The following is a 26,086-nucleotide window of genomic DNA, read 5'->3' on the forward strand; positions in this document are numbered from 1 at the left end:
ATGAGGATGCTGCCTGGTTTTGAAAGCTAGTGTAAGATTAACTTAAGATCTTTTTTCTTCATGCACAAGGCCCTGGGTTTGATCCCCAGCTCTACCAAAGTAAAAATATATTTTTATTTTCTAGTAACTGTCTTGAAAGAGGAGATGTGTATGAGGTATTGTCTAAGAAAGGATTAGAAACCACACCTGTCTGTAGTCACTGTTCCGTGTTTGGAGGATTTTAGAATTTTAAACATAAATACAAAAGCAGTAGAGCAGTATCTGTAAAAGAATCCACTACCACATGAGGAACACTGGCAGTGTTTGCCATATTTACTGTTCACTGTAAAAAGTGGAGGCTCATGGTGAGGACATTTAGTTGAAAGAAAATTCCAGAAATAAACATGGATTAAATATGCAAAGGTACTGACTGATATTGTTACGAATGTGTTCATGTTTTGAAGACCATAAAGGAACAGACATACATTCACACAGCTACACACACCTATGCACACGCGCACATACATGTACAAATAAATATTAAAAGTGCCTTGGTGTGAGGAAATGGCTTAGCAGTTAGAGGTAGTTGCAAATAAAGCCTGCTGTCTGTGGGTTTAGTTCCCCAGCACCCACACAAAGCCAGATGGACAAAGTGGAACGTGTGTCTGGAGTTTGTTTGCAGTGTGATCAGCTTTGGTGTGCCCCTACTCTTTCCCTCTAAAGGAAAGCAAATAAATAAATAGTGCCTAATGACAACAGTGTGAGCATCCTTTGCCCCATAAATACATCATTGAAAAAATGAAGAGGAAATATTATCACATACAACTAAAGCTACATGAAGATCTGGCTAGAGCTGAGCTTCTGTACTTAAGGCTTTAGAAATGACAAATACATGGTGAGTATGAATGGCATTTTCTCACCTCATAAGCTCTTCAAAAGATAATGAACTGTTGAAAGCAAAAATCATAAAATAGCACAGAATATACTATGGAAGCAAAATATATACCATCAGTAATGCAGAGAGCAAGAATTTACACTATGAAAAATACATTAAATGTAATATATTAAAAATTATATAAGTTGCCAGGCATAGTGGCACACGCCTTTATTCCCAGCACTTGGGAGGCAGAGGTAGGAGGATTGCTGTGAGTTCAAGGCCTCCCTGAGAATACGTAGTGAATTCCAGGTCAGCCTGAGCTAGAGTGAGACTGTATCTCAAAAAACTAAAAAAAAAAAAGTATATAAGTAGAGAAAAACATGTAGTAAACTTGGTTACCTAAAAAGTACTGGGTTTAATAGCCATTGTTTGACAGGTTAAAAAGCTCAAGACTTGGTCTGGAGAGATGGCTCAGCAGTTAAGGCACTTGCCTGCAAAGCCCAATGACTGGGGTTCAATTCCCCAGTACCCACGTAAGCATCTGGAGTTCATTTGCAAAGACTGGAGGCCCTGGAACACCCATATTCATTCATTCATTCTCTGTCTCTCCTTGCAAATAAATCTTATAGTTCAAGACTTGATTAAATGTTCTTTATAGGAAATTCATAGCAATGATATACAAATAGATTTAAGAGTAAAAGGATCAAAATATTTTCTTAATTTTTAAAAAATTTATTTGTGGGTTGGAGAGATGGCTTAGTGGTTAAGCGCTTGCCTGTGATGCCTAGGGATCCTGGTTCGAGGCTCGATTCCCCAGCACCCACATAATCCACATGCACAAAGTGATGCATCATTTGGAGTTCATTTGCAGTGGCTGGAGGCCCTGGTGTGCCCATTCTCTCTCGCTCTCTCTGTCTCCCTCAAATAAATAAAAATAAACAAAAAAAATTTAAAAAAATTTATTTGTAAGCAGAGGGGGACAGAAAGACAGGAAGGGAGGGAGCATGGGCCTACTAGGGCTTCTTCCATTACAAATGAACTCTAGATTCATGTGCCACTTTGTACAGCTGGCTTTACATGGGTACTGGAGGAATTGAACCCAGTTGGCAGGCTTTGCAAGAAAGCTCCTTTAACAACACTGAGCCATCTCCCCAGCCCCCAAAATTTTTTCAGGTAAGTATCCCAAGAGTTAAGGTGGCTATATTAGACGTTCAAGTTCAGAACTAAGGAAATTAAAAGGTCAAGGAGAGGCATTTCTCATGATGAAGAAGCCAGTTAACTAGGAAGATCCCTCACTGACAGATGCGTGACCCTCAACATGTACACAGCAAACTTGACAAAGCCAAGGGGGGAAAACATTTCATAATTATTGGGGATTTCTGCATCTCCCTTATGAACTGGTAGAGAAAGTAGGTAAAAAGTCAGTAAGAATTAGAGAATCTAATTTCTACCAGCTCAACCACTTGTCATTTATAGAGTACATATGCTTTAAAATCCTCTAAAATACCTGCTACACCCTCCCTTTTTTTTTTGTATAGCCCTCTAAGAATGCTTTTTAAATTTTCAGATGGTGGTTCTAAAAGCCTCAAATAACTAAACAAAAGAAAACCAAAAAAAAAAAAAAATAAAAAAGACAACATAAAAAAGATCGCATGTGGCCTACAAATTCCAAAATATTTCATACCTGCCCTTTTGGTCTGTTAACTTTCTGTGGCTGTCTCCCTGCAAATTCCAGCTCTTATGGGGCTTACCAGTGCTACACCTGGACTGTACTCACAGAATACCTCTGCACTGGATCAGGGGACCCTTTCATGGACGCACACAGACCTCACACGCAGAGTTGGAGAAACTGGGCTCAGCCAGAACTATTCAGATGAGCTTAAGATTGTCACTGATAGAACTGGTTAAATGTATTTTGTACTAACTACCCACTGAACAGTTTCGTGACAGCCACATAGGGGTTCTCTTTCACAGTACTGGCTTCTGTGAGGCCAGAGAAATGCACGGTGGTACTCATAACAATACAATGTAGCTCATTAGCTGAAGTGTAGAGCTCAGGACTCGTATGCAGCACATCAGGGAGACATGTCAGACAACAACTAAACTGTAAGATGATAAACTGGTTCATTTTTTGTGTTTGTTAGGACAGTATAAAGATCAGTGGTCATTTTACCTGCAAGATTATTTCCGAAAAACATTATTTTAAAACTGAGGGGTTTTTTTTTTGGTGTTTAGTTTTTTTTTATTTGTTTATTTATTTATTTTTTAAATTTTTATTAACATTTTCCATGATGTTTAGTTTTTTGAGGTAGGGTTTTATTCTAGCCCAAGCTGACCTGGAATTTACTGTGCAGTGTCAGGGTGCCTCAAACTTACTGCAATCCTCCTACCTCTGCCTTCCAAGTGCTGGGATTAAAGGTGTACGCTACCATGCCTGGCTCAAAACTGAGGGTTTAAACTAAGCAGGTGATTTATGTTTTACTTCTTAAAATGTCTTTAAAGATTTTATTTTTACTTATTAGAGACAGGAAGAAAGAGACACAGAGACAAAGAGAGAGAGAATGGGCACACCAAGGCCTCTAGCCACTGCAAATGAGAGAGACTTAATGGACATACTAGGGACTCCTGCCAATGCAAATGAACTCCAGACACATATCCAAGTTCGTGCATCTGGCTTTATGTGGGTATAGAGAATTGAACCAGGGCTAACAGGCTTTGCATGTCAGGGCCTTTAACTGCTGAGCCATCTCCCCAGCCCCAAACTGAGTTTTGTGTTGGGTTTTGTTTTGTTTTTCAAGGTAAGGTCTTGCTCTGGCCCAGGGTGGCCTTGAACTCATGATGATCCTCCTATTTCTGTCACCGTGCTCTGAGTTTTTAAAAAAGTTGTTTTGGCTTAATTTTGGCTTCGAGCTCCGGAGTGTTTCACATTAAATCACTTGTGAAATAAAAACTAATCAAATTTCTGTGTCCCTATTTGGTGCCACTGGTATTACTTAATTTTGTATTTCTTATGAAATGATTTGGACTTGATTTGAGCCATTATATCTGGAGAATTGACCAAATTATATTAACACTTAAAATGAAAGTATAGCATCTGGCAAACTTCTTTAAGGCACAGGATATGTGGTCAAACTAATATATAATATGTCTTGTCTTACTTTTTTTTAGGGAATTCACTATTGAAACTGAAGGGAAAACATTTCAGCTAACAAAAGATATGGTTGCTGTGAAAAGATTCCAGAAAACATTGCATGGTAAGTTCATTAAGGCAATAAAGAAACAAACGAATTATTATTCTTCAACTTTTTAAAAAATAAAATTTTATGACATAATCATTTTACACAAAATTTAGAGAGAAGAATCTTATTGTTACAGATATAAAGTTGGCAAATACATTTGACATTTGAGCTTTATTTTCTTAAGGATTATTGTATGGATATTAAAAATAATTTTATAATACTGCCTTTATAGTTCATATGGCTTGGGGTACCTAGAAAAAAAAATCTCTGATTAATAACTTTGTGAGTCTAAATAAAAGCTCTTTCATTTCTTTTGAGCAAAAGAGGGAACCCATGGCCTCTAGGAGGATTTTTTGATTTTTTTGTTTGTTTGTTTGTTTGTTTTTTGAGGTAGAATCTCACTCTAGCTCATGCTGACCTGGAATTGACTATGTAGTCTCAGAGTGACCTCAAACTCATGGCAGTCCTCCTACCTCTGCCTCCCGAATGCTGGGATTAAAGATGTGAGCTGCCATGCCCATTTTTGGTTTTTAAAAACAACTTAAAGATACTTAGTTCTATGGCTTTTCATGCATATTAACTAGATGATTTTTGTAGAGCCAGTTCTGTGAGTGGGGCAGAGTGTACTTGGAGCACACATGAAAGGTGCTGGTGCTTACATGTGGCAGAAACGAAGCTCCGAGGGGGAGCTGCTGCCGAGAGCAGGCCTGCCTGCTACCGGAGTAGGAACAAGAGTGCACAGGGCTCCGTGGTGCCCAGCTAGCTGCTTCAGAACTGTAATGCACCATTACTCGGTTGTGAAGATGGCTGCTGGGGACTGGACCAAGGACCTTGCTCATGCTAGGCAAGTGCTATGCTACAGAGCAAAGGAGAACTAGAACTATGAGTTGTTGGCCTGAGTTACCTCATTATCCATAAAGTGTAAACTGTCCAAGGCCTGTCAGTTAATGTCAGACTTGGATAATACCAAGAGCTTTCTTTCCATATTATTACTGCATTTTCTCTGTCTGGCCTGTGGGAAGTTTCAGGATCCAGATAGAATATTTTGATTGAATGTTGGTCCCTAAGCAGGCTCTGTATTTACAGCCTCCTGACCCCAGAACCTTGGAGATGCATCAGTAGGTACTCACTTGGCACTAAAAGAGTTCTCACCCTGGCAAAAACCCAGACCATGGATGCTTGTGCAGGAATTGCTTTGGTGACCTTTGTCGGCTTTGTGGTAGACTTTCCCCTGTACTGAGGATTGAACCGAGGGTGTTGCATTCACTACACAAGTTCCCTGCCACTGAGGTACATCCTCAACCTCAAAAATGTATTTTGAAAGGGCCTTAGTTCTCACCAAGTTTTCCAGGCTGGCCTTGAATTCACTCTGTGGCCCAGGCCATCCCTGAATTCCCAACCGTCCTGCATCAGCTTCCCCGGTAGCTGTACCACCAGGCCTGGCATATGTTGTCAGTTTTACATGTTAGCAAAATGTTAATGAAAGCTCTAGATTTCTTGTGCCCTGTGGAAAGGCAAGGCAGAGTCAGGAGTGTAGCTACTACTTGTAGCTTATCAATGGGAAGGGGCAGACCTGAACAAAAGTTTCATTTTTATGCTATATGGACAGAGAAATTTGGTGAAAACTCTTTTGTCTCCAACTTTCTCCTCAAAGGTAGTGTGTTTCCTACCAGCAGTTTATGAATGTTCTGATTGTCTAACGTATGGAGGTCACAGAAGAGTAAAGATACTGCTAGTGATAAGAACTGTTCAGAGGAGATTTGAAAAGCATCATTTGGTACTTCAGAGAATGTTACAGAATTTCTTCCTCTTTTGCAGTAGAAGAAGTTGTCCCAAGTGTAATTGAACCCTCATTTGGCCTGGGCAGGATCATGTATACCATATTTGAACATACATTCCATGTCCGAGAGGGAGATGAACAGAGAACGGTGAGCTGTTCTTTAGACGGGGCTATCCTCCTAAAGTCTCAGAAAATAAGCTATTAAGATGTATTAATATAACCCTAGAGTGGACATTTAGCTGTTGTTTACTGCAATATACTTGTGTGCACTTGCTTGCTTTACAGAGTACAGCACCTTTATGTTATCTTATTTGAGCTTTAGCTTGTGAGGGTTACCCCAAAAGCTATTTAGTTGCCTGGTACTTTACTGCATCAGTACATGAAGTGGTACTTTCTGGATATGCTTTTGTTTTTAGAAAATTGGGAAGGGCAAAAAGGATGTGGTCAGATCACCACTTTGTATCTGTGCTCATAAGCATTCATGGAATCCTCTCACAGAACGTTGTCTGGCATATTTTTAGGGTAAATGTATAGACACCTAGGTTCTATTCCAGCAAACTGATTCTTTAGATCTAAGATTCAAGAATTGATTTGTTTTGTTGTTGTTGTTTTTTAATTATTTTATCTTATTTATTTGAGAGAGAGACAGAGAGAGAGAGAGAATGGGCATGAAAGGACCTTCAGCAACTGCAAACAAGCTCCAGATGCATGTGCCACCTTGTACATCTGGCTTATGTGGGTTTGGGGAAGTGAATCTGGGTCCTTTGGCTTAGTAAGCAAGCACCTTAACTACTAAGTCATCTCTCCAGCTCAAGAATTGATGTTTTTAGTAATTGCTCCACAATTTCAGCGTGTGTGCCTGACAGATCATAGATTGGGCATAGGTTAGAGGGTTTCCTGGTATTCAGGCATTTCTAAAGTAGAATTTAGAAGTCTCGTTGACTCCCTCAGGTTTCCTTTTGCTTCTGGTGATCCTGAATCACGGCTCCATGCCTTCCACTCTGTCTCCTCGCTTGTGTCGGCTTGGCTTCATCTTGCTTACTTTACCCTGCCTGCAGAAGTGTACTCTTTTAGCTTCTGCAGAGATTCCAGGAGAACCAGTCAGAAGAGCAGCTAGAAAGGAGTTTCTATGTATATCTCATCCACCAAAAGAAAGCCTCATGACTGCTCCAGTTTGCGTGTGTGCTTAATGTTGGGTATCAAGTGTGGTTCTTTCCAAGGCATTTAACCTTGAAAAATGAACCGGTGACTTCTTGGTGCTGGTGTTGTCAGAAGTGTGACACACTGTTGTGTTGTGTAGCTAATGCCATTGCTGTTCTAATGGCTGCCCCAAAATTACACCCTGCTTTTATGACATACTGGGCTGGGCACTAGAGAGGCAAGTGTAGGGCCTTGTCCTTTCTGAGGAATAATGGTTGCGTGTGAAGGAACTCCTTTCAGATGTCAAGTTTGCCTCCTGCTGTTCCTACTTATTTTTCTAATGAAAGGTTTTAAAGAAAAGTCTCTAAGTTCCTTTGAATCAGACATTGATATAACTAGAGCTTTAATAGACATTTCATAAAGGCTAAGCAAGAATAAATTAGTCACACTGTTTTATGAATTGCATAGAGTCCCATCATGAAGAGGAATTTGATTAGGTTGTGGGAAGCCAAAAAATGTTTCTAAATTATTAACACCTACTTTCTTCATCCATGTGCCTATAAATTTGGTATAAAAACATTTCTAGTGAAATTGAAAAAAAAATTATTTTTCTAAAAGTCAGGTCCCTACTTCTCTCATAAAATAATTATCACTTGCTGGAGAAGGGGAGAAGTGTTCTGGACATCTGGGATGGAGGCAGCCACAAGATTACCTGAGAGCAGAATAGTGCTTACTGCCTGGGAGGGTTGATTGTGCTTTGAGAGGGGACTGAAATCAGAACCCGTCATTCATTACTTTAGGAGGACTGATTCACTCCAAGTGACATGTGCTGGGCTTCAAACAAACCTCTTGTACCAATATTATTTAAGAACTGCCTTCATCTCTCATTTCCAATCCAAAATGACCAGCTGCCTTGCCTTCCACAGAACAGCTGCTGTCTTTGATTTCCAGGTACGCAGTGTAGGAGCAGTGTAGGAAGCTGAACTACTCCCTACACATCTTTTGTTGTTTTGCTCAGTTTCTTTTGTTCTGTGTGGTTATTTGAGTTAATTAAAGTTTTCCATGTTACTCTGTCACTGAGGCTCATGGATTCTTCTCTAAAGGACTTGCAGGATGCTTTTTTTGTTACTTGGTGATCTTCATGGAAAAAAGTAAGGCTTACTTTTATGTAGGTCTAAGAAACGGTAACAGGCTTGTGAGGTCAGTGGAGCAGACATAGACACCTCTCTTCATGTGCAGAATCAGGTTCAGGAGGGTTCGCCAATTGGGGCCAAATCAGAGCTGGAGCTAGATTCTGCTTCCTTGTGTCCCATCTCATATTCTCTCATGTTGATAGTAATGCGATGCTTAGTTACGAACCTTTGATGCTTTGGGATGTTGACATATATTTCTAAGCTAACATTTAATTTCTTTTGAAACCTAGTTCTTCAGTTTCCCTGCTGTGGTTGCTCCATTCAAATGTTCTGTCCTTCCACTGAGCCAAAACCAGGAATTCATGCCATTCGTCAAGGAATTATGTAAGCAAATCTGATTGGGTAATCTCCATGGGAACACCGTCAAGCAGGCTCAATTGCAGGAAATGGGTCATCTGTTTCAATAAAAGCATAGATTGAATAAGAATGAATGAGAGTGATTTTTAGCTTGCTTCTACTCTTATTTATAAGAGAGAGCATCCTGATCAAATGTCTTAACATGGATGAGTCAGAAGCCAGAGTCAGATTTAAAGATTCCTTGCTGCTTCTATTGACCTGGGTGCTTGTGTCACCCAAGGAACCTGAGTGGAATGTCATACTTAGTGGATCTACAGCCAGAGACCAAGCACTGAAAGTCATCTGCGGGGTGGGAACCCCCTTACTTCCAGGGTGGGGAAAGGGAAGAGCCCATGAGCGGCTCAGGTGGGCAGGTAGAGATGTGCTGCCTCTTGCCCTGGCCCGTGAACATAACTTGTTCCTTGAAGCTGTGACCACTGTAGAAAGAGTGAAGGCTTGTGCTCCTTTGTAAATTTCCTGAGATTAGAGGTCTGCATTCAGATGACATGGGCAGTTACTGCAGCATCTCACTTCTCACTCTGTTTTGCATAGCGGAAGCTCTGACTAGGAATGGAGTGTCTCACAAGGTAGATGACTCCTCTGGGTCCATTGGAAGGCGCTACGCCAGGACTGATGAGATTGGTGTGGCCTTCGGCATCACCGTTGACTTTGATACAGTGAATAAGACTCCCCACACAGCAACTCTGAGGGACCGGGACTCCATGCGGCAGATAAGAGCAGAGGTGACTGGCCTTTTCTTTGACGTTTTTCACCTTAGAAAGGTGCACCACCTCCTACTGGTTTGAATTGTATTTTGACATATTTATGTTCCTCTCTCTTTTCTTTTTAATTTTAGTGATGGTTTTATATCAGACAAAGCCCAGATTCCCAAATCTGTTTGGTTTAATTATAAAAATATCATTATCACTTCTCTAATATTTTATAGCCATTTGGATTGCTCTGGGCTCATTCTCAAAGCAGTTTGCTTTTATGCTTACTGGGGAAGAGAAATATCACCCAAGAGGCTGTTGCCATAGTTTTGCTGGCAAGCTTTGGGGGCTTAAATATTTTTACCACTGTGTATATGTGTGTGTGTTATATTGTGTTTCTAATTTTGTGTTAATCCATTGGAAACAGTGAATAATGTTTCAGACCTTTTACATAATAAAAGTGGGTGATAGAAGGGGACAAGTACAGAAGAAGAGGGACCATGGTACAGAAGAGAACAAGTGACCACTTTAAATTGACAAGTGTCTCCCTAATTTATTGACTTCCAACTTTAAGCAGGAATATATTTAGCATGTCTGTTTAGTTATAACAGAAGTTAAACAGCTATTGTTTTTTCCAAAGGAGTTCATAGTCTACTTCACAGGTCATGGATTTCTGACATTTTAGGGACTTACATTCCCATGTGGGTATGGTTCATATAGTTTGAGCCCCAGACCAGCTGTAATACTAACATCGCCTGGGAACTTGTTTTATCTAAAAAATCTCCACCCAAACCTAACTCATTAGCTGTGGGTTGAAGGGAGGGGCATGCATATGATGGTTGTACACACCTGGCTGGGCAACACTTGACTCTCCTTTTCACACATGCTTCATGACTAACTGTAAGAGTTAAATTTAATACATATGAAGTAACACAGAGATGTAGACTAATAAGAAAATGCTTTGTGGCAAGAAGGCTCTGTGGCCTTTAAGAGCAAGAGCACAAGTTTTGGGGGCGGATGGGGAGGGGGGAATGAGCTTAACTAAGAACCTGTTTATAAAAGGACTTTGTCATTATGTAGACATTGATTTGGTTCTGCACTGTGTATGTTGGCTAATGTTTGGACTTCTCTTTTCTCTTTCTCCAGGTCTCTGAACTGCCCAGTGTGGTTTGTGATCTGGCTAATGGCAGCATCACTTGGGCTGATGTGGAGGCCAGATATCCTCTGTTTGAAGGGCAAGAGACTGGCAAAAAAGAGACAATTGAGGAATGAAAATTTTGCAATTTGTGGCCACCTATGCTAATAAAAAAAATAAATAACTCATGTCCAGTTTACCAAAAATAAAACAAAACATAAAAGCAAACATTGTGATTGTTCCCAGGGAATGTATTTTATCCTCTGTGGCTCCCGATTTTCCCCTAAAATTAAAGCTGAAAGAATTCTGAACAAATTTATAATTCATTTGCTTGTGTTTCTGTGTTTGTTTTTAGTAAAGATGCTTCTGTCACGTCTGGTTAGATGTGCTGTGGCTTAATGTTAAACACAGTACATCTTTAAACAGTAGCAGCCTTAGCTGGGTGTAGTGGTTGACACTTCAGAAGGCTAAGGTGGGAGGCTCACCATGAGTTCAAGGTTGGCCTGAAGTAAGACTGTGCCTCAAAAAACAAAACAAGGGCTGGAGAGATGGCTTAGTGGTTAAGGCACTTGCCTACAAAGCCAAAGAACCTTGGTTTGATTCCCCAGGACCCATGTAAGCCATATGTACAAGGTGGCACATGCATCTGGAGTTTGTTTGCAGTGGCTGGAAGCCCTGGCACGCCCATTCATTCTCTTTCTCTTTCCCTCTGAAATAAACAAAAATAAAATATTTTTTAAAAATAAAGTTTAAAATTGCATATATATAAAGTATATCTCTTAGCGAGGCATGGTGACACATGTCTTTAATCCCAGCACTCAGGGAGGCAGAGGTAGGAGGGTTGCTGAGAGTTCTAGGCCACCCTGAGACTACATATTGAATTCCAGCCTGGGCTAGTGTGAGGTCCTACCTCAAAAAAAAAAAAAAAAAAAAAATCTGTATTGGGGTATAAATTATTCCATACCGTAAGTGTACAGTTTAGTATATTTGCAGAGTTAAAGAACAGCAGTCCAACTTTAGAACATTTTTAGTCTGAAAAATTCTTGTGTCCATTTACCGTTAATTCTCCATTCCAGCCTCAGCTGTAAGTTAAGCATTGTTAGCATTTCCTAGTCTGTTTTGCTTTTCTTTTTCTTTGTTTTTTGCAAAAGTGAAGCATTGTCCTAGAGAGCCCTCGCCTGTCTCCAGATTGCAGGAATGGCTTCTGAGAAAGGCTGGGCGGGTGGGGGAGGCAGCATGTTGGTGTTCAGGTTTGGACTGAACTCTGCTCTGTCTGCAGTTTCCAGGAGTGGGGTGTCAACAGCACCTGTTCTAAGATGTGCTCAGTTCCCTTTCATGCTATTCCTGGAAGCACTGTGTTCTTGAGAGCAGGGCAGCCTCAGCTTGTGACTTCGCAGTTCCTGTGCTTCTTAGTAGCTGTTGCAGTCCGGTTCGCATTGCTGGTAGAAATCACCCAACAAGAGTAGCTTCTGGGAAAAAGATTTATTTTGGCTTACAGGCTCGAGGGGAAGCTTCACAATGGCAGGGAAAAACGATCGCATGAGCAGAAGGGGGACATCACCCTCTGGCCAGCATAAGATGGACCACAGCAACAGGAGGGTGTGCCAAACACAGGCATGGGGAAACTGGCTATAAAGCCCATAAGCCTGCCCCCAACAATACACTCCCTCCAGGAGGCGTTAATTCCCAAATCTCCATCAGCCGGGAACCTAGCATTCAGAACACCTAAGTTTATGGGGGACACCTGAATCAAACCACCACAGTAGCTTAGTAATTTTTGGCTTGGTTTCTAAGGCTGTTACAGTTCTGTGTAGAACACTGAGAAGACCTTTACTTATCTGTAAGGGAAACGTGCATAGATATGGGGATTTGTAGAACAAGGACCTTACCTGGTTCCCAGGTTCCTCTTAACAGGACTAGGGAAGGGATAGGTGGTTTCCAGAAGTCTTTCATTGGCCTTGGGTGTGAAGAATTATTGAAGCTGTAGTTTTCTTAGGTGCAAAGACCCCCAGTGATTCTCACGTGCATCTCATTGCTATGATGCCCACCATAGAACACTGGCTTGGATGAGTGCTGGTGTTTCTTTGCAGAGCTGGGGATGGAATTTGGGGTGCTTGTACATGCCAGACAAGCTCTGAATTACACTCTCAGCCCTCAGAGCCTTGAAATTTTAAACAAGCCTGAGAAACATTCTACCAAAGGTTGTCTTCTGTCTAGTGAGATTTTTATAAGCATTCGTTATTAAAGTAGAATGAACTATATATTAGGGGCTGGAGAGATGACTCAGTGATTAAAGGGGCTTGCTGGCAAAGTGATGTTGGATTCCCCATGTCCACATAAAGCCAGATGCATCTGGAGTTTGCACTGGGTGCCCATTCTCTCTCTCTTTCTCTCGCTTACTGTCCCTCTCATTTTCACTCTAGATACATAAGTAAAATTTTAAAAACTACATTAAGTGTTAAACTACTTTCATTTTCGAGGGACTCCTCTCACCTCACATTCTTTATACTGCAGCTCACAGCCCAGCAGGCAGTCTACATTTTCCCACAGGGGAGGAGCTCCTCCTTTCCACTCCCCCTTTCCAGGAAGTGAGATGGAAACACTCCACAGACTGATGAGCTCGTGAATGGGAAGATACATTTAAAATATCATGGGATGTGCTTCCCTTGCAGGATGAAGGCATTTGAACCACAGTTCTGCATCTTCTGCTGGTAGACACTTGTTATGAGCTGGTGTCTCTGTAAGCTCTCCCTTGCTTCTTGGCGGTGGAGTCCATTTCTCCCAGGGGAGCACCCACCCTCTCCAAGTTACAAATGACACCACCCACAGTCAATAGCAAACTGCTGTGTGTCCTGCTAGCTTGGGTTTCAGCCAGCCCACGTGAGCTAAGAGCTTGTTCTTGACAAAAAGGCCTTGAACCTCTTACATATGAGTGCTTGCGTGTCCATCTGCTCATGCCACATGTCTTTAAAGCACACATCTTTCTACCTTGATGTTCTGTAAAATTAAAAATTTGGGGGTGGGAAGCTGGAGAGATGGCTTAGTGGTTATGGCACTTGCCTGTAAAGCCAGAGGACCCAGGTTCGATTCTTCAGGTCCCACATAAGTCAGATACACAAGGTGGCACAGATGCAGTGGCTGGAGTCCACGCTCCCTCTCTTGAATAAAAGATTTTTGTGGGCTGGAGAGATGGCTTAGCAGTTAAGCGCTTGCCTGTGATGCCTAAGGACCCCTGTTCAAGGCTCAATTCCCCAGGACCCACGTTAGCCAGATGCACAAGGGGACGCACGCGTCTGGAGTTCATTTGCAGTGGCTGGAAGCCCTGGCGTGCCCATTCTCTCTATCAGCCACTTTCTCTGTCTGTCTGTTGCTTTCAAATTAATAAGTAAACAAACAAACAAAAAACTTCCTTTAAAAAAAAAGATTTTTGCATTTGTGTGTCAAATGACAAGCTAGATATAAGTAAGCAACATTGCCTGAAGTTCTTACCCCTTCCTGCAAAAGTGATGAGGTAGCTCAGATTCTAACTGCTGTCAGTGGAACACAATATCGGGAAATCTTACAACTTAGGCTGGACTTAGGGCATTAGGTCAAGTGTAAGGTGGAGTTAGGTCTAGAGGGTCTGTGTCTGGTTTCTGCAGGAGTCTGGCATTTTAACTTTGTTTATAAAGCAAAATAGCAAACTACTGAACATAGAGATGTCTGGAATTCACCAAGTCACAAATATAGAAACAGAGCCCAGCTTAATGGCTAACACTTTTAATGCCAGCATTCTGAAGACTGAGTTGAGAAGATTGTCTTGAGTTTGAAGCCAGCCTGGGCTACAGAAGAAGTTGCCAAAAAAATAAAAAAAATAAATCTTTAAATGATCTAATTTCATGACATTTACTTGACAACTCAGGCAGCCTGAGTTTTTTGAGACCTTCATTATTTTGTTCAGTAAGTCACTTGAAACTGAGTCATTCCTTAGACCTTATACTGCTTCATGGGCCAGAATAATCTCATGGTCTTAGTGCTGATAGTCTTAGTACTGATGCCCTGGAGATAAATCCCAGTTATCTTTGGATATGAACCTGCCTTAACAAGGGAATACTTACCTATCACGCTGGGCAAGGACGAGGAGAACTAGGGTGTAGACTATAAGGAGGAAAACTTACATGGTGGGCTGGATAAGGACTGGGGTCTGGCTCGTCCAACATCATTGTCTATGTTCATAGCAGGTGTTTTGGGCACTTGGCCAATATCAAAATGAAATTTAAATTCGGTGAGAGTGAATAATTTTACTGTAACTCAAAATTCATATTCTGTTGCCTATTCAATAAGTCATCAATGAGTCAGGCTGCCTCAGCGGTAATCATGTTAAGACCATGTGTATGGAAGTAATGTCTTCCTTGGAAATTGGGATCTCATTTGAGAGGTTGACCAGGGTTTGACTGGGAGGAACTGCCTGCCCTCCTGCCTTCAAACTCCTACCCCAGTTGTCCACGTGGTCCTCTCTCAGACAGAAAATTGAAGGACTCATGTTGCCTCAGGGACTGGCACCAGGGCTGTGGTCTTCAACACTGATTGCGTGTGAGAAGCACTCAGTGACTCCTGTTTGGGTCCCAGCTCCTGCCAGTGAAAAGCGTTTCTCTAGGGTGGGTTCTGAACATCAGTGTTTTAGGAGAGCCATTACTGTTTTTGCCATGGGCAAAGCTGAACCTTTTGCCCTTCTGACAAGGACTTTAAGGCCACAATTTGTAAGACTCTTGCATCCAGTGAGCAGAAAAGGCAGTTTCCAGGAAACTTTTAGAGCCACATCCTTGTGGGGTTAGGGTGCAATGGCAGGAGAGCCAAGGGCTGGTGTGCGGTCAGCCTCCCAACCCTTATGCCTCCATCCCGGAAGAGGAGGCCAACTCTGGGGAGGCCAGCCTCTGCTCTTCTCATGGAAGGGAGCCTGGGTAGAGCGCCCTCAGCCAGCATCTGCTGTTAGGTCTTAAAACTCAATCACCAACAATTAGCTCAAAAGCAGTTATACTAACTAAAACAATTTAGCCTAATTAAAACAGGTTTTGGCCCATCAAAACTCACTGTTCTGCTTCTGAGTGCAAGTTAATTGACAGTGAAATTAAGTAGAATGAAATTGTGGGAAAGGAAAAGATAAACCTCACTAACAAGCTTTAAATTTAAAACGCACACACACATACACACACACACACACACACACACACACACACAATTCCATTTTGAGGGAAGGAAGGAATTCTAAAGTAATCTTACCTACCCATGTGCTCCTCCCCCTCCCCACAGGCATGGCATCATCTTCTTGGGTACAACGGGGCCAGAATCCAGCCCTGTCTCAGCCCCACCTTGAGCCACATCTCCACGTCACCACATGCCTTATGGGGAAAGCCCTGTCTGAACGCCTTGCCGCTGTGGTCGGCTTTACACCCAGCACCTACAGTGATCCCATCCTTTCCCTAAACTCAGTGGTTTTCCTTTTCTGGGAACGGCCCCTGTGTGTTCTACCTCTCCTTGCCATTAGCACTCTCATACCGAGCCTTCACTGTTGCTCCCAGAACCACTCCTCCCACGATCACCTTCATAACCACTCCCTAGGTTTTGATGTAAAAAGGGTTTACTTGCCCAGCTCTGCAGCTTAAACCCAACGAAAACCTAATTCCACACCCAGCAAAAGGCCTCCATCAGGTCCTCAGGCAGGCTCTCAGACTTAATACAGCCATTTCTAGCCTTCCCCCACACATCAGGAATGTGTGTGTGGGAAACTTCAGGTCATGTTCTGAACTGTATAACCATCTTTAAATTGGCATGAAAACAATGTAACTGGCAAGGTATTTTAAAATTCTCATAAAAATGAAAGTAAATTTAAGAACCTCTGAAACATGTAGTTTAGGAAGAGAGGTTCCAGGCAGAACCACTGTTAGACTCACGAGGCCTTCTAGAGACAGAAGTTCTGGTCCATGAAGGCAGTTCAGGGCTGGACTAGACATCCTCATGTCCCGCACGAGCTTACTAAAAACAGGCTCTCCAGGTGAGGCAGGATAAAAAGATGGAGAAAAGTACGCTGACATGGAAAGAGAAGCATGAGTGAGGAAGATGACCTGTCATCTTTGACCCTTTTTGTTCAGAAAGGCAGGAAAATTCAGATCCATTGATGATGATAAAGTCAGACTGATGTGGGGAATTCAGGAAAGTCCTTGAACCTCCTGAGTTTCTGTTTGTATTTAATCAAGGAATTGGGCAAATCAAGCAGAAGGATGGTTATTAAATTATTATGTTTATTTAGGTAGGTGCAAAACCAAGGGAAGGGAAATTGATACAGCCATGTGGTCTGAAGCTCATGGGGGCGCGGCATGGCGTTAAGCACGTGCAGAGGCGAGGGCAGGCGGCGGTGGGCTGCAGCGGTTTGAATGGCTGTCCCCAGTGACTCGGCTCTAGCAGAGCTGTAGATGAGCAGCCGCCTGGCTGGACCAGCGCCACTGTGAGCAGAACCTGGGGCCCAGCCCTAAGATGTGTTGGGGAATTCCAGCCCAAAGACAGGCGAAGTGCTTGGGGCTCTGCCTGGTGTTCCCAGAGTGGCTCCTAGTGCTGTTGCTGGTGGCTTTTCTCTCTGTGCAGAGCTGTAAAGGCGGGCCAGCTTCTTCTTCCCCCTGGATCTGTAAGCTTCAAATAAATTACCTTCTTCCCATACTGTGTCTGGTCTGGAGGTTCACCCCAGCAAGTGAAGCCGTCTGCTACAAGAGCCCCTGTGGGAGGAGAGGTCAAGGGGTTTCTCCCCTTCTCTCATCCCAGCCAGTCCAAGACGAGGAGAATCTTGCCAGAACAAGAGCTTCAAGATGTTGGACCTACAATGGGACTGGGACCAACTGAGGTACGTGTGAATGAAAGAGACATAGACCTCGATAGCGCTAGATTGTCCTTTATTCAGAGCACAGAACAATAAAGGGCAGACAGTCTCTCCAGGGATTAGAGATTGCAAGTTCAGACACTGCTGATCTGGGTTATTATGGGGTCGTATGTAGGAAAAAAGGAGACAAAGAACAAACAGAAAGGGGGTAGAAAGAAGGGGAAACCAGACTGTTCCGCCCCTTGAGTCCCGTTCTTTTCTTTATGGCCTAGGGGCAAGGGTCTCTGTACAGCAGCTGTTCTTATTGGAAAAAACATTTGAGGTATTTTGCAGCCCAGAAACTTTCTGGGAGATCTATTGTTCAGAACCTGCATTGAGGTCAGCTTTCTCGGTAACTCTGTGACTTCTTAACCTATTTCATTCCAGACCCTGAAGTCAAGTAAAGGATGAGAGTCATAGGTTTAGATCTTGGGGCTACTTCCTACTGGCTTTAGGGATGACGACAGGAGCTTGGGGTCTGTCTCCAGGGTCCAGGATAAAGTCTTGATTGACTTGGAGTTATGGGGCCACCTGGTATTATCTCTTTTCGGTAGGGCTTTGTCCTTTGGTTGGTCCTGAAGGAGTGGTGAGGCTCAGGAAATTAATAAAAGATGTTCAAGGCCTGATTCTTGGCATGCTGTTGGCAAGGGGGAGTAGTGGGTTCTTAGGTTTTAGTTTGACCACTGCTTGATAAACTTTAGTAGCCAATTGATTAGACAAGGTCCAATCAATAGCCCTAAGAGTAAAAGGACTATAGGACTTGCTAGGCCCATAATCAGGGTGGGTCGCCAGGGGTTCCAGTCAAACAGTTGCTGAAACCAAGAACCGCTGGTAGGCGGGGGCAGGGAGGGCGGAGCGGAGGGCTTGACTAGCGGAGCAGTCTTGACGGAGGGAGATGCACGTGCAGCAGTGGAAGAAAGTTTCAACTTATGGAACTTCAGATCATTTGCCATGTTGCCGGATAAAATTGTCCAGGTCAGTGAGGACTTATAAGTTGAAGGTTTTAAATTTAGGCTAAATATTATTATTGTCCAGTTTTTATTGTGACCTGAATAGAAAGCCAAATTAAAAGTTTGGCTTTGAGGTCTGTTAAGCCTAATGGTTTTATGTCTAGGATGCCACTAGACTGCATCTGGGCCTCGTCTGGATGGCATCTAGTGAAGTGTTCGAGGGCCAAATGGCAAGGAGCTTCTATGTTGTGGGTCAGAGGGGATAGGGAACTAGGGATAAAGAAGTTAAAAGACTGGAGCCAAGTTTACCTGAGTCATCAATCAAACTCCAGCTCAGAGATTGCACCATTTATGTAGACAAAGGCTGCAAAAGCAGGAGGTGTCAGGTCACGACTGGCAGCTGTTGAAGCCTTTAGTAAGCATGGAGGATTCTTGAGCTCTGGATGGGGCCCAGTGTGAAAACGGCAAGGGTGGGCATGAGAGAGATAGAGGAAGCATGGTCCTGAAAAGGTTGTCAGAGACCTGATTGAGCTCAGCAGGGGATTTCAGATATTCACCAGAGTTACCCTGGCCAGAACGCTTCAGTCTCCACCAGCAAGTCGCCAGTCTCATGTAGTCCAATGGGCTGAGAGGCAGAGGAAAAGTCAACCAGAAGAGAGGGTTGCGGCCCAAGAACCCTCAAACCCTCCCAGATTTTGGCACCACTTTGTTGGACCTGGACTAGGACCAGGGCCAACCAAGGCAATATGAAAATGAAAGAAAGAGAAACAGACCTGAACCGCAGTAGGTTATCCTTTATTTAGAGCAAAAAACAACAAAAAACAGACAGTCTTTCTGCGGGGTTAGAGACTGCGTGCTCAGACACAGCAGAGCTGGTCTTTTATGGGGTCTGAAATGGGGAAAAGGGAGAAGAAGAACAAATGGGGAAAAGGTGAGGAAAAGAAGGAGTAACCAGGCCATTCCACCCATTGAGTCCATCTTTACATGGCCTCTGGGCAAGGGTTTCTGCACAGCAGATGTTCTGGAGAAAACATTTGAGGTATTTTGCAGTCCAGAGACTTTCTGGGAGATCTATTGTTCTGAACCTCCACTGAGGTCAGCTTGCTCTGTCACTCTGACTTATTAACCCTTCACAGGAGTGATGGTCAGGCAACCAAGAGAGCTGCCCGCCCCTGGAAAATGTATTTATAACCTTATCAAGGGGGGCCCTGCCTTCCCACTCAGGTGAAACAGCTTTTTTGTTCTGATAGAGGTGAACTCAGGTAGAGGCCAGCCATGACACCAAGTTATGGGGTCTAAGCTTGATCAACCACAATGCCAGGATGAGATCTGAATTCTAGGAAAGGAGGCCTCCCTCTCAGGGGCTGAAGTGTGGAAAGAGGTCTAGGGAACCTTAGGCAAGAGATAAGAAGTCAGATCATTCTGTGATCTTTAGCAAAGTGGAGATTGTGAGGACATTCCTGCCTCTTGTGGGGCCCAGTCACCCTAAACTATCTAACAAAGTTGTCTGACTCCCGCTCGAGATGACCCATGGAGACATAAATGCTTTCCTGAAGACATTTGTCAAAGACAAGTAAATTGTGCTTACTTAGAAACAAAATGACATAACTTTAAAAGAATATTTTATTTATTTATTTGAGTGAGAGAAAGACACAGAGAGAATAGTATGCCAGGGCCTATCGCCACTCCAAGCAAACTCCAGATGCATGCACCACCTTGTGCATCTGGCTTATCTGGCAAATCAAACCTGAGTCCTGAGCCTTTGCAGGCAAGTGCCCTAACAGCTAAGCCATCTTTTCAGCCTCAGCATTTTTTATTGACAGCTTCCATACTTACAGGCAATAAACCATGATCATTCCCTCCCCTCCCCCACTTTCCCCTTCACAAATCCACCCTCCATCATATCCTCTCCCTCTCTCCATTTGATGTTATCATCTTTCCCTCCTATTATGAGGGTCTTATGAAGATAATATTAAGCACTGTGAGGTCATGGATATTGAGGCCAATTTCTGTCTGGGCGATTTCATTGTAAACAGTCCTACCCTTCCTTCAGCTCTTATATCCTTTCTTCCACCTCTTCCACAATGGACCCTGAGCCTTGGAAGATTTGATGAGAGTTTTCAGTGCTGAACACTTCTCTGTCACATCTCTCAGCACTATGGTGCCTTTTGGGTCATCGCAGTGGTCACCGCCATCTGCAAAGAGAAGCTTCTCTAACCAAAAGTGAGAGTGGCATTAATATATGGGTATGAATGTTAAGTAAAGCACTTACAGGGCAGTTTGGTGGGCATAATATATGCATTTAGCCAGACAAGAGCAGGCATTATACTCCTAAGGCCCACGATGACATTACTTTTTAAGTCATTAGCTCTTCCCTCTCCTAGGTATAAATAATACTTCTCATAAATCCACTTTACAATTTTAATTACTGAGAAAAATTCTGTAACTTTAAAAAAATTATTTACTTGCAAGCAGAGAGAGATAAGGGGAAGAGAGACAGACAGAGAGAATGGACATACCAGGGCCACTAGCCACTGCTGATGAATTCCAGACACATGCACCACCTTGTGCATCTGGTTTACGTGGGTACTGGGGATTTGAACCAGTGTCCTTAGGCTTTGTAGGCAAGCATCTCAACCACTGATCCATCTCTCCAGCCAAATTCTTTAACTTTTATCTATCTTTAAACAATGTTAGAGAAAAGGGAGAGGTGGTGTCCTAGAAAGCTTTAGAGATGTAAGGAGAGCTACAAAATCTATCTGTCTATCTATCTATCTATCTATCTATCTATCTATCTATCTATCTATCTATCTATTAAATTAAGTGTGACCCTTCTTTGAGGGGCCCCATCCACTTGGGTGTGTCTTTCTTTCCCTGATGAACAGATCTCTGGAGAAGCCTACACCTGTAAAGTGTGCATGCATTTCCCTCTCTCTCTCTCTCTCTCTCTCTCTCTCTCTCTTTTCCTGGAGCACCTTTTCTTTCTACTTTTTAATTTTTTGCATGTGCATAGTATGTCTGGTGTGTGTGTGTGTGTGTGTGTGTGTGTGTGTGTGTGTGTGCACGCGCGTGCGCCTTGTGGGCTTGCCTGTGGGTGGAGAACATCAGATACTCCTCTACACCACTCACCTGCCTGCCTTTTCCTTGCCACAGATTCTCTTACTAGTTCCAGAACTGGCGGTTTGCAAACCCCTGCCATTCTCCAGTCTCCACTCCCCAAAGGACTGGTGCTACAGACATGCATGGATTCTGACTCACACCCCTGTGGTCTCAGGCCCTCATGCTCATGTGATAAGCCATCTCTTCAGCTTTTCTTTCTACTTTTTAATAGTCTCCAGCTTTGTTTTGTTATAGGAATTAATGAGTCCATGAGAATAATTAGGCAAAAATCCACCTCAGAGAGAGGCAGAGAGCCTTTGTTCACACTTGGACCTCTGCTGGCTAACACCAAAAACCTAGCAGAGGCCCTGAACTCAGACTGTGCTGGACCTAGATACATTTTACAATCCTCTGTCTGAATTCTCCCGTGCTTGGAGAGGGGAGAGATTTACCCCCATGAGTGTAGGGTTCTGTCAAATAAGATTAAGTGCAGGCAGCTGTCTCCTGATAAGGTAGTTAAACACTGTGCAAAGGGGTCAGGCTCAATCACGGACTTCTTGTCAGCCACCATCAGAGGAATCTCCCCACTGCAGTTTCAGAGGAGGGAAGTGCAACATCTGTCACTTCACTGAAAGTCCTTGGTACATTTACATTTCCTATAGATACATGATTATATTCCATCTAAAATAATAAAAGCTAGGAACACTAAATATATGGTATTCCTTCAATATTCTAACCAGTTGGTTCTTCCTAGAATTCACTGTAGAATCAGTGCCACAAACCCTGGAACTTCACACGTGCGGAAGTCTCTGAAGTGGAAACTCCCTGGCTACTGAGAAAGAGACAGAGATTAAGGTGGGTGTAGCTGGAAGTGGAGTTTCCATCCCACTCATAGCCACTAACATGGGTTGGTAGTCCCTAAATGGCCAGCAACTACAAGTGACCACCATGTACTATGGGTCACGCAATAACCAAGCCTTACTTCCCCACCCCAAGAGTGACCCAAGTCACCAACACTTCACTTAACTCAGGTAGCTTAAGTCACATTTTAAAAATTTTATTTTTTTATTTTTAGGGAGAATGAGAGAGAGAAAAATAGAGAATTGGCATGCCAGGGCCTCAGCCACTGAAATGGAACTCCAGACACTTGCACCACCTAGTGGGCATGTGTGACCTTGCACTTGCCTCACCTTTGTGCATCTGGCTTACATGGGATCTGGAGAGGTGAAAATGGGTCCTTAGGCTTCACAGGCAAGCACTTTAACAGCTAAGCCACCTCTCCAGCCTTTAAGTTATAGTTAATTAAGCCCTCTTCCCTGTCATGGAAGGCCCCCCTTCCCTAAAACTTTGAAGGTACACCACTGCTCTCCCGGGCTGGTTGAAGCTCCCACTTCAACTCCCCTGCAGTCAGGTGTTAGTAAGCCTCTCACTTAAAAGGGAGGGTCTGGGCTTCTGGGACTGTCTTGAATCACATCTCTCCCTCCATAAAACCCAAGCCAAGCCCTTCACAGGTAGGTTGGGGAAGTGAACTCAGTGACTATGAGTCTGGCCCCTGAGGTGGGCTCTACCTGGCTTAGTAAGGGATGCTAGCTGGTGACGTTGATATAGGAGCTTGTGGGGGCAGAGGACTAACAGGTTCCTGAACAAGCACTTGGACTGGGATTTGTGGATAGTAGCAGATACAAAGTTTATTAGAAAATGATACATTGTATATTATGCTCTCCAAACTGGCTGGTAAGCACTTCTCTTAATGTTCATACCCACATATTAGTGCTGCTGTCACTTTTGGTTAGAGAAACTTCTCTTTTCAGATGGCAGTGACCTCTGGGATGACTCAAAAGTCACCATAGGGCTGGAGAAATGGCTTAACAGTTAAGGTGCATGCCTGCGAAGCCTAAGTACCTAAGTTCAATTCTCCAGGTCCCACATAAGCCAGATGCACATGGTGGCACATGCATCTGGAGTTCATTTGCAGTGGCTAGAGGTCCTGGCATGCCCATTTTCACACACACTCTCTCTCTCTGTCTCTCCTCCCCCCATCTCTGATAAATAAATAAATAAAATCTTTTTTAAAAGGGCACCATAATGCTCAGAAGATGTGACACTGAAACATCTTTATCACACTTTCCAAGGCTCAGGGTCCATTATGGAATAGGTGGTAGAAAGAATACAAGAGCCAAAGGAAGGGTAGGACTGCTTACAATGCAATCTTCCAGACAAAAATGGCCTGGATGTCCATGACCTTGTAATGCCTGGTAGTATCTACAGAAGATCCTTTTAACAGGAGGAAAAGATGATGACATCAAAATAAAAGAGAGACTAATTGAGAGGGGGAAGGAATATGATGGAGAATGGATTTGTGAAGGGGAGAGTGGGAAGGGGAGGGAAATATCATGTTTTTTTATTGTCAATAATTATGGAAATTGTTAATAAAAATAAAATGAAATAAACAACAACAACGCAAGAAAATGCTGCATTAAAGGGAGGAAATGGGCCAGAGTAGGGAGAAAGTTTCAAAAGTCACAAGCAAGGAGAGCTTTTATATAGCAGTGTTCTGGGGTCTTGGGCTGTCATTTGCATAACATGGGCTTTCTCATGCATGCTGTCTTTTACGTGTTGTTTATAATGAGTCGCAAGTCACCCTCACATTCTGGAGCGCTTCTACCTGTGCTAATGTCTCTGGTCAGTTCTAGTCAGGCCCCACTGGGTGCTTTTCAGCTTTTCTCTTGGTCAACAGCTTTTTCACCTAGGCTAATTTTGCAATCTTTGTGTACGACCTTCTAGACTTCATTCTCACACTACTCTCCTGCCTTTTGGTTGTGCAATAGGTAGCTGGTACCGGGCCTTGAGAACCACTTTCATAGTGTGCTTACATGTAGGACATAGCCCCTGAAAGGTGTTCAGTTCTGGGTGGGCCTCAGACCTGCCACTATTGTTAAGTTTTAGGCAAGCTGCCTCTCTTTCCCACTCTCCATAGCTATGGCAGATCAGTGACTTTGGAATCCCCACTGCTATACATTGACTAAGCCTTACTGCTCCCAAGCTTGGGTGAGGAAGTTTATAAATACCACCCTTTCCTAAATCTTGGGAGCCCAAGAAACAGTTTACCTCTGCCTCCTCTGTTCCCAAACCCAAACCTTACAATTATTAGACCAGCCACTAAAATTCTTCAGTGCTTCTCACATGGTCAGGCCTGAGCAACACTAACTTAAGAGAATTCTCATTAGTTAGAGGGTGTACTTTAATTTTCTCTGGAGACCATGGATTTTTCAATTTGCATGCATGTTTTCTTCAAAGATTTCTGTAGAATTAGTTATCTGAACTAGTTTCTGGAAGAAAAAGGATCTGTCACATTTCCACAGACAAGACCCCAAATAACATTTAGATATAGCTGCAGGTCAGAGGCCTCCCACCAGGTCCATCTCCTCTTAATTTTGGGGTTCTCTACCAATGCACCAATATATATCAACACACCAATAACTTTGGGGTGTCTCCAGATTCTTATGAATTCAAAGACTGAAATCCACACACCAGAAGATACGGCTCAGAAAGATTTTATTATAGATTAAAGCTTTAGGAGGAAGAAGAAAAGTGAAGTTTAAGCCCAGAACATAAGAGAAGGTATCAAGGAAGAGGCCTTACCCAGGGAGGCAAGAGGAAGTTTGAGAAACCCCATCAGAGTGATGTTGGGAAGTTTATGAACCTCATAGGTGGGTGGCTGGCTTAGCCAGTCTAGTCCTGATGCCAGGTATCTAGGGACAGGATTTCTGGGAAAGGGCAATCTTCTCAGAAATTTTAATTCTCTAGGAAAGGCCTTCTCAGAAGGGAGTGGAAGGACTTCCTGGGGGGGGGGGGAGGGCAGAGAGAAGAGCAGCCCAGACCTTTCTGATGTGTGATAAAGTGTAATGATATAGGTTTTCCCTTATAGATAGTTTGAATGTCCCTCATAGGCTGAGGTGTTTTGATTAAAGCTTGTAAATTGGATCTCCAGCCATCTGGCTGGAGGAGGTGTCACTGGGGCACGTCATTGGATTCTGGAGTCCATACCTCAGGTATTTGGGGGCAGATCTGATTCCAGCCCAAAGATATGCAGAGAGGTCTGGGCTCTGGGGTCCTGCTTCTTGCAGGTCTGTGCTGCTGCTTTTGGTGTCTGCTGGCTGTTTGGTTGTTTCTCTCTGCTTGGATGTATGGAAACAGCTTCTTCTGTCATTGATGGAATTTCTTCTGGATCTGTAAGCTTAAAATAAACCTCTTCCTCCTATAAACTGTCTGGCTTGGATATCAATTCTGGCAATGTGAAGCACTCTACAACAAGGCCCAACCACAGTTCCCACATTTAGACAAGTGAAAGCTATCTACTTTGGGGGTCCTGTCATCCTAAGCTGCCTAGCAAATATCTATCTCCTGTACTTTGTAAGAATTTCACCGGTTCCAATACCTCATTCATTCCGGTGTAAAGACTCTGATGTGCTAGTCTGCATCGGGTTCTGGAGTCACACAGAGGCCATTTTAAGTGGATGGATGAGATGAATTTGGAAACAACAGGGGCTAGAGTGTCTTAGAAATGAGGTACAGTTTCCATAGGGAACTCTCTGGAGTTACTGTACGGGTATATTAGCCAACTTCTCATTGTTGGGATAAAATAAACTGACAAAAATCGGTTTAAGGGAAGAAGGATTATTTCAAATTAGAGTTCCAGGTTATAGTGCATCATGGCCGGAAGGGAGAGTGGCAGGAGCCTAAGCCGCTGGCTCAGTGAGTA

General features: G+C 43.2%; 1 protein-coding gene across 1 annotated transcript in view; it reads left to right on the forward strand.

Annotated features, from left to right (window-relative positions):
- Gars1 (glycyl-tRNA synthetase 1) overlaps positions 1-10,715 on the forward strand; it is a 61,440-nt gene extending 50,725 nt beyond the window's left edge. The window contains exons 13-17 of the mRNA XM_004652763.3: positions 4,025-4,110; positions 5,914-6,023; positions 8,439-8,532; positions 9,097-9,287; positions 10,401-10,715. Of these exons, the coding sequence (XP_004652820.2) occupies positions 4,025-4,110; positions 5,914-6,023; positions 8,439-8,532; positions 9,097-9,287; positions 10,401-10,526 (607 nt within the window). The 3' untranslated portion in view covers positions 10,527-10,715. The remainder of the gene's footprint in view (positions 1-4,024; positions 4,111-5,913; positions 6,024-8,438; positions 8,533-9,096; positions 9,288-10,400) is intronic.
- Positions 10,716-26,086: the final 15,371 nt, after the last annotated feature.

Source organism: Jaculus jaculus, chromosome 16, assembly GCF_020740685.1.
Source record: "Jaculus jaculus isolate mJacJac1 chromosome 16, mJacJac1.mat.Y.cur, whole genome shotgun sequence".
Classification (NCBI taxonomy): Eukaryota; Metazoa; Chordata; class Mammalia; order Rodentia; family Dipodidae; genus Jaculus; species Jaculus jaculus.